Raw genomic sequence first — 8,831 nt, 5'->3', positions numbered from 1 at the left:
ATCCTTTTGTCACTGCTGATGCTCAAGACTTTCAAGGTTTTAAACATGATTTTAGGCAATCTGTGAAAGGCTCCGGTCCCCCATGACCTGTTTTGGATGTGTGAGAAAAAGGGTGGATATAAACCATAAACCATCCCTAGTTAACTGCACTAGTTTACAATATACACTCCATTTTGAACTTATATATATATATATATATATATCACATACACACACACATACACAGATCACCATTTTATATTGTTATACATTTGGATCTATGCTGATCATTTTTTTTCATGACAAGTGACAAATATTACCTTATCATAGTAAAGGATTGTACAGCAACAGTTTGTGTGAGCCAAATCTTAAACTGAGATATTTAAAGATCACCCTTAACAATGAATGTTAAGCATTTCTGCTTGATAAGTGACTTAATGATTATCAACTCTGGCATTTTTTAAGACTGATTTTACCTCTTCAAATTTAAGCTCAGCCAGTGAAAGCAGCCAACAATAAAGGTGTAATGACTACAATCTGTCAGCTTTTGAAACCGGGGGCTTTCATCACAAGTCAAAAAATTCAAAACCCATTACTTAGCTCAATTAAAATCAGCTAGATTTATTCAGTGGCATTTACAAAAGCAAGCACTCACTTGCTGTCTGAATACAATATTACTTAAGTGCAGCTGAACCAAAAAGTCATTAAGGTGGACCCCAAAAAGCTTGCATGTTATAGTCTATGAAAACAAGGCTGAGTAATGGCAAGTCTAAGCACCTGCTTCACAGAAAAGATGACATTCATGAAGGCCAAGTGCTTTCTGTTGTGTTAGCATTTATAATCCAGACATAAAAGTTACTGCCATTGTTAAATAGTCAAACACATGTATTTTAATCACGTAATTTCTTACATTTGTACAATACATGTCTTGGCTTTTTTGACAGTGTCTAAAAGACTTGAAAATGTACATTTCCCATGACACCAACACGGAACAATTTTGGTAGCCACAATAAAATATGTAGTCACATCTGTAATGAAAATTTTGTCTGACAGCAGAGTTTTACATAGCGAACAGGATAAGGAAAGCCACCATCAAACAGAACAGTCCCATGGCTTCAGACAGGGCGAATCCCAGGATAGCGTATGAAAACAGCTGCTGCTTCAGAGATGGGTTCCTGCAAAGAAAGGAAGAAAATAAGATATCAGCACATTTACAGAACACACAAGGAATCAATTAGCGTTATAGTGAAGAATAAAGACACTAAAATTAAAACAAACCTAGCATAGCCAATGATGAGACTACCAAACACTGTCCCAATTCCAGCACCAGATCCAGCTACTCCGACTGTGGCGGCTCCAGCACCAATGAACTTGGCGGCAGTGTCAATGTCCCTGCTGATAGCGCTTGTCTGGAAGCCTCTCAGTGTAGCCTGGCTCAGGGGGCTCTGAGGCAGCAGAGCAACACTGCTCTGTAACAAGAGAAGAGGCACTGTAAACACTGTCCTTTCGCTGCCCGCCTCAATGTAAACATCAGCTGACATTTAAAACAGTGTGGCAACAGATGACAGGAGTAATATAGGAGGCACAGTCTGAAATTTAGGGAAATTTTAAGCAGTTCTGTCACACCATTAATCAAAAAAATTGCCATTTTACTGGCAAGTTTTAAACGTAAAGATAAACTACAGAGCAGAAATCCACACATAAAGGTTGAACTATTTATTGCATGTGTGTTTTAACTTGTATTTTATTTCTTTTAAAACTTTTATCTGTTGCTTTCAGACACTGCAGACTTGCATAGCTGGTCTTTATCTTTTATGGTAAGCACACGGAGTTTACGTATTATGAAATGTGCTATACAAAACTGACAGTGGTAATTTAGGTAATAATTTCCAACACTGCACTGTTAAGAAGGGCTGTAGAAGTTGCAGAAAGCCTGCATTTCTTCTTACCTCTGATTTGACATCAGGCCTGGACAGCACAGAGGCAGACAGAGGTCGGTAAAGAACCCGGGAACCAGCACGGACCTGCAACAACAACACCAAAAACACGAATAATGAGTCCAGATAAACAATTTACATGAATGTATGCTCAGTATCATACAACACATGTGCTTTAACAGTGGCAACTATTCCCCATTTGTGGATATGTTTGAAGGTGGATGACTCCTTGAATGTCACAGTGTAATTCATTGCAATGTGTGACCTGTGGCGCTTAGTGATGACCGCAAGTAGTATTAAAAGTTTACTGTTGAGCAATGATGTTGGCATATTACAATAAAAATCCAGTGCAAGTTAGCTAACACCCATTTGTGTTGTCATTCAAACTGGTTAGCCTCCAAAACCAGTATCATGACCTTGGATAAAGACACTCCAGGATATATGTACGTGCAAGCTGGCAGCCCAAACGGAAAATGTAACCATTTCTGTATTGTTTGCAAAGTGCGAGGTCTTGTGCACTCTGCGCCTTGTTCTGCTAATAGAAGGCCTAAATGACCTTAGCTAGCGGCCATAATGGGAGCTACGTGCTAAAGGCTAACGCAGGATTATAGATGCATTATTATTAACAATTTTAAAAATCGCATGCGTAAATTTCATGAACATTGCACCCATTCTGCTGCCATTAAAAAGGAATGTGAATTACTGGTTTAGCATTAGCCGGCTAAGCTCCCGGCCTAGTCTGATACCCTTGCAGGAAAGCTGCAGTCAAGTTCAACCAGAGGCCCACCGGCTTTATTTGCGACATTAAGAGAAGTCCGACTCAAAGAAACACACAGACGAGGAGAAACTCACCACAGCCGGCGTGGAGACGAACTTAGCGCAGGCGTACATTTTCTAGTTTAGGTAGTTTTAACCGGTTCGGTCAAATCTGGTTGAATCCCGGGTTTCTCTATGGAGGGAAGATCGGAGAGAATTAAGGTCAAACGGGTGTAAAAATGCCCAGTAGAGAAAATAACAGCATTCATAAGTGCATTCACATCCGTTCTGTATGTTATCCTCACTTGCCCACTGCAATGCGAAGCTTAAAGAGAGGATGAAAAGGGATTTATAAAGATACGTTTCTCATTCAAACTGCCATTACACACTTACCGACTGCAGAGGTCGAACCACAGTGGAAGAGTGCGCATGCGCGATGGGGTGTTCGTAAGATGCCCGGATGGTGACTGGGCAGGTCGTTTCAATTAAACTTTATTGAAAATCAGCCGGGAAGAAACTTTATCAATAAATGTTTTAAGTACGTTTTTTTAAATTTTAATGTGAGAAAAAAAGTTCAGATGGACATTTAAAAATGTTTTATACTATTGGAAATGGCCAGTTCTACTACATTCAATGTTAAGAAATCAGGTTTTTTTAAAGTTAAAAAAAAAACCCAATTACATTTATCTGCTTTTCCAATTCTTTCTTATCACCAATCACTGAGTCTGAAGCATTACTTGATACTTTTCTATATTTTTTAAACAGGTTTAGAAGAAGGATGTATTTCATTACTGAACAAAATCATGTAACTAATTAACTCAAATAATTTAGTGGCAATGCTAAGTTTTTGAGTAGGGATACTTAACATCAATTTATCCACTCTTAAATATTTATGTGTACCCACACACATCCTCAGTCCTGCTGTGAAAATGAGTGATTTTTTTTTAAGTGCAGATACATGATTAGTTTCTCTTTCTCTCGTGTAATATATTTGAATTTAACACGGCCAACACTGTGAGACCATTTTTCAGGTAGAGGTAGAATTCAACCCCACATTTCAGCATTAGTTTTTCTCTCATAACAAAACCTGCCCGCTGCTGTCCACCTCTATCACCTGTTGTGGTGTGAATTTAACACTCTGTCCAGGGGGACTGATGACTAGGGCCTATCTATGCTCCTCACAGGCTGATATTGGAGCTGCAGGCTACCAGCACCAGGCAGATTTGTAATCGTGATGAATGACTCCACAGCAGCTGGTCTGTGATGGAAAGGTAATGAGCATGGGGAGCATGCCTTTGCTGCAAGCTGGCTTAAAGGAAGGAAAGTCCCACTGGCTCCTCAGATATGATCTTTTCAGTTTTACAATGAACATGAAACCACAGATTTCTGACCTCATAACCATTGAGTGGGATCAGTCAGTAGATCATATATGTACCAGAAACACAGAGGAAGACAGTGATAGATTTTATGCATTGAGAAACACATAACAGCTGCATGCTACTCCATTCTATTGTATTTGTGTTGACTCTGTTCTGGTATAATTCGTTTTATTCTGTTATGTACTATTCCCTTCAGATCTACAATTGTACTGCTGTTTATTCTAACCCATTCAGTTTTATTTTGTTCTGTTCTATACTGTTGTATGCACTTCTTTTTAATGGTATTCTGTTCTTAAATGTTCCATTCTGTTCTATTTTATATCTTTATATCTTTGTATTTGATCAGAATCTGTGACCTATGTTTATTTGAACTTTACATTGCAGAAGTGAAAGGTGTTTGGAAGCTTGCATTACAGACCAGAGCCAAGCATCTATGTCGCCACAGTGGATCTGCCACACCTCACTCTATCCCCAGCATCATCCACCTGTCACACCAATCTCCTTCTGCATGTCCTCCTTCATTACATCTCTAAACCTTCTCTGTGGTCTTCCTCTTGTTCTCCTGCCTAGCAGCTTCATCTTCAACACCCTTTGTACAAAGTATCCACTATCCCTCCTCTGCACATCATTTCCCCCTCTCCTCTCTAACTTTGTCTCGTAACTGCTCAACCTGAGCTTTTCCTCTGATATACTAATTTCTAATTTTTTTCCATGTTGGTCAATCCCAATGTAAATGCTAATATCTTTAACTCTAACACCTCCAACTTGCCCTCCTGTCTTTTTCTCATTGCCGCTGTCTCCAACCTGCACACTGATTGGCAATATCTCAAATTACAAACTTGTTATCTTGTTATTGAACCATTGTATGGTGAGTACAGCCTGAAACATGTACAGATTTTCTAACGGAGAACAAGGTCATTCTCATTGAGGTCCAGCAGAGGGAGCAATAGGGTCTGATGTGATCAGAGCCTTTGTTGCTGGGGTCATGGTAACAGCACAAAAGAGGAGAGACACCAACCCATTCCACAGTGACACTGTTATAAATTTCCTAGTGAATTAGTCATTAATTGTGACATAGCAACACTCCTGTGGGTAAAATACTTTTTATATATTTTTCTGATTCTATGTCTGGTTTGGACTAGAGCTCTTGCACAAAAGACAAATAGGTAAATGGCCTGCATTTGTATAGCGCTTTTCTAGTCCATAGGACCCCAAAGCGCTTTACACTACATTCAGTCATTCACCCATTCACACACACATTCACACACTGGCGATGGCAAGCTACATTGTAGCCACAGCTGCCCTGCATGAATAGAGAGCTTTCTTGGCAAAATTACCATCTGACAGATTCAATTTACCCCGTTGCAACTGAATTGTGTTAATGCACAATGTAGAATGACAGAACACACTTTATGTCCAAGTGCTGCGCAGCAACTTATAGGTCAGAGCTAACCGTATGATAAAACACGAAGATTTACAATATATTAATTGCAAGACGGCACACATCAAAGTGGCCGTTAACTACCTGAGGTCAATGTCATACTGTCTAATTAACCGGGCAGCGGCTGTGTGGTCCTACATGGCTGTGGAGGGTGGAGAGAGCAGCCGATCCCACCCCCCTCCCCCCGACACCCTTTACCCACCTTTTACTTCCTCCCATTCAGAGGCACGCACGCACTCGCTGTCTGAGTTCTTGCATAGAACACTCTGAGACATTCCATTTGCATGCCCGCCCCATCAAGCTGGATGCACTCAGACTGGTAATAAAAGGCATTGACCCCCTTAACCTTTATGAATTACAATTTGTGCCTGCAGCACGTCCTGTCAGAGGCCTCAGAAAAGCAGGCACCTCAGCCGGGGTGTGTGCGTGTTGTTTTGCAGTTGTTAAGGAGAGGGGAAAAGGTTTTTACAGCTCCTCGTCGGAGCTTCTGACAAGCAGGGAGGAGGCGGTCTGACAGCAGAAGCAAGGTAGGGAGGGACTGCAGCGCTGCTGATGGCTCCATGCTAATCTCTATCGCTGGATCCTGCACTAAACTACTGAGGCTCCTTTCTTTGTCAAGAACAGGGAAACACAGCCTGCAGGGCTACAGTTCACTTGTGTTCTGCTCCTGGTGTTTTTACTCATATGTAAACCTTTTAAAATCTGTCTGTGGAGAGAAAAAAGCAGTAAATTGTAGGATGGGAACACTTGTTGAATGGTTTAGATCACATAAACACATGTTCAATCTAACAAAGAGTTTCTTAACTTATTACTTACTTGTCTGCTTTAAGCTTACAAATATATGCTTGTTTTAAACTGGAAGTGGGTTAAAACAAGCAATCTGCAGACCTTTAATGATGGAAAAAAGCAATAGTACATTTCTCAATGTTTTCGGTTTTTATGCTGAGACTGTGATTGTACCAATTAGCTATCTGAGAATAATTCATTCAGTATTTTTATTTGTTTGTGTAGCCAAAATGTAAATTAAAGGGAACCAAGTATATAGCCCTATGTGTTCATCAACACATCAGTCTGATAAGCCTGTTTTATTCTTTCTGTGCCAATTAATAGTTAGCAGCAAGGTTCTCGAGTACTGAACAGGGCAGGTTTTAATGAAATCAAATACAGCATGAAATGAGGAGCTGGGGGGCTTGGTGGGTTGCAAAGTGGGTGACAGATGCAGCCGTGTTTTTATGCTCACCGTACACCCCTGTCACATGGCGCAACTGTGCATGTGCAGTTATGCACCTCTCAATTTTTCTAACCTGTATTGGCTTATGGTGATCTGCTTTTTATGAATGCACCTGGCCAGTACTTATAAAGGTTGGATGCTGTCTATCCTTGTGCTTCACGTTTTATTGCTAGCTGTGGAAACTGTTCTCTGTATGCTGTTGCTAAATGGTCATCTCTGTACATCCATAGACTTTCCCACTGGTTGACTTTTATCTACAAATCTCTCCTTGGGCTGGTTCCTTCTTATCTCTGTGTGTTTATATGTGTAAAAGCCGCAACCAACATAGCCTACGCTCTAGGGATGGGAATCAAGAACCGGTTCCTAGTAGTCCAATTCCTTGGAATCATTAGTCTGCCTACCTATTGATCCTGCTAATCATTTCTTGCACTTGCAGTATTATCAGCTGATTACAGTTTGTGTGTCAGAGGAGGAAAATAGTGATGGAGTCTAGAGCGTGGATATGGACATTTATTTTATTGCACAAAAGGACGAGAAGAATGGAAGTGGAAAACTGCATCAAGGACAGAAACAACTGCATTATGGGTGCTAACGAAACTTCGGTTCTTTACAAGCATCTGCCAAGACAGCATGCTAACGCTAAGCTAGCCAAGAACCAAGAGTAAAAGCTGAGTGAATCCAGCAGCCAGATCCTTAACTTCAACAGGTGACAAGCAGATGAGCAGTCAGGCTGCAGCCTTCCTTTCTACCTGTTCACATTTCTAAAGTAGAATTACTATGGAAATTGCTTTTTTGTGCTGGGGTTCATCTTTGCTTTGTGTGGTCAACTTTGTTTTCTACTAAGAGAAAGATCTTAGCTAAGTGTGTCCCCATTAGGGATTTGTGTTGGTTTGGGGTTCTAGCCTCAAGTTTATATTGTTAAATGGTGACTATGATTATGACTGTGTTTCAGAACATTTTACAGAGTAACATTAAAGTAATGTAACGAGTAGTATAACAAATTACTTTTTCATTGCTTTGCTTTTAAGAAAAGGGTTCTGTGTAACAATGACTTTTTGAATAACGACCACAATACTCCAACAAAACAAAGAAGGGAAATACCTCAACAAATATGCAGAAACATTTCACCTCCAACGTGCATTTAATTTGCATGAATGCTGCTTAGCAATGGTGGTGACTCTCAAAACAAAGCCAATGACGACCCAATAACAATAGATAAGAGAATCGACAAGTGATATTGTATCCCATCCCTACTGCACTCTCACAACATCATACAAATGCTTGTCCCGAGAATCAGAACAGAACAAACAAGAGTTGATATAGCAACAAAACAATTCAGGCACATAAACCAATCATTTTTGCTAAAATATTATTCGAATTCAAAGAAATATAAACACAAAGTCCTTAAAGAAATAAGTGCCTATAACTTCAGTTTTTTTCTAGTACTAACACAAAATTAGGTAGCTCTGGTGCTTGTAGTTTTGCTTCACAAATGAAAAAAATCCTGAGTGAAAGAAACTATTCTGGCTAAATGTATTCATGCAGTTTGGTCTATAATTATCAAACCACTTTCACATTTTCGAATGCTAAGAGCCAATATGTAGCAGGAAAAGTGGTCTCAGTTTATTAATCATTATATGTTCACGAGAAAAAATTTCCAAGCCCAGCAAAGCTAAAAAATGTGACTGCTCCATTTCTCGTGGGTGGCACACTTGGTAATTACTGCACTGATGATCATACGCTATCATAACACTTGCAGTTTTAGTCCCTAAGCAAACTGGAGAACAGGTGTGAAATCAGGTGGCGACTGAATCCAGGTCACAGCTCTGCAGAGCCGCAGGTTGTGAAAAATTTTAGCAGTTCTTTAACTCGTGTGGAAAGATTCTGAGAATCATATTCAGCGAGAGTACAGACAGCCTTCAAGCAGCGGCTCCAATAATCCAGAGCTGGAGTATGCAGGCAGTTTCCTGATACAGCTGAAAATCATCCCACAGAAATGAAGCAAGCATTCTTTATCTCGAAAAGATTTAAAGGACATTCACAGAAATCAATTTTTCTGCGAATCCATAATAACACTCATGTTTGCGCTGCTGCTGAGCAGAGCAGTT

The 8,831-nt window shown here is 40.1% G+C and overlaps 1 protein-coding gene across 1 annotated transcript; it reads right to left on the bottom strand.

The window, feature by feature from the left end:
- Positions 1 to 580: 580 nt before the first annotated feature.
- atp5mc3a (ATP synthase membrane subunit c locus 3a) lies at positions 581 to 3,139 on the bottom strand. Its single transcript, XM_085250704.1, has 5 exons — positions 3,066 to 3,139; positions 2,769 to 2,865; positions 1,929 to 2,003; positions 1,258 to 1,448; positions 581 to 1,154 (listed from the first exon to the last, which is right to left on the bottom strand). Exons 2-5 carry the CDS (start codon positions 2,805 to 2,807, stop codon positions 1,040 to 1,042), a joined length of 420 nt encoding a protein of 139 aa, XP_085106830.1. The 5' UTR covers positions 2,808 to 2,865; positions 3,066 to 3,139; the 3' UTR covers positions 581 to 1,039.
- Positions 3,140 to 8,831: the final 5,692 nt, after the last annotated feature.

The sequence above is a fragment of the Mchenga conophoros genome, linkage group LG16, assembly GCF_057382185.1.
Source record: "Mchenga conophoros isolate Kocher_MC1m ecotype Shallow Benthic linkage group LG16, M_conophoros_male_GT1.1, whole genome shotgun sequence".
Taxonomy (NCBI): Eukaryota; Metazoa; Chordata; class Actinopteri; order Cichliformes; family Cichlidae; genus Mchenga; species Mchenga conophoros.
The sequence above is the reverse complement of the archived record's forward strand: the minus strand, read 5'-3'. Positions and strand labels throughout refer to the sequence as shown.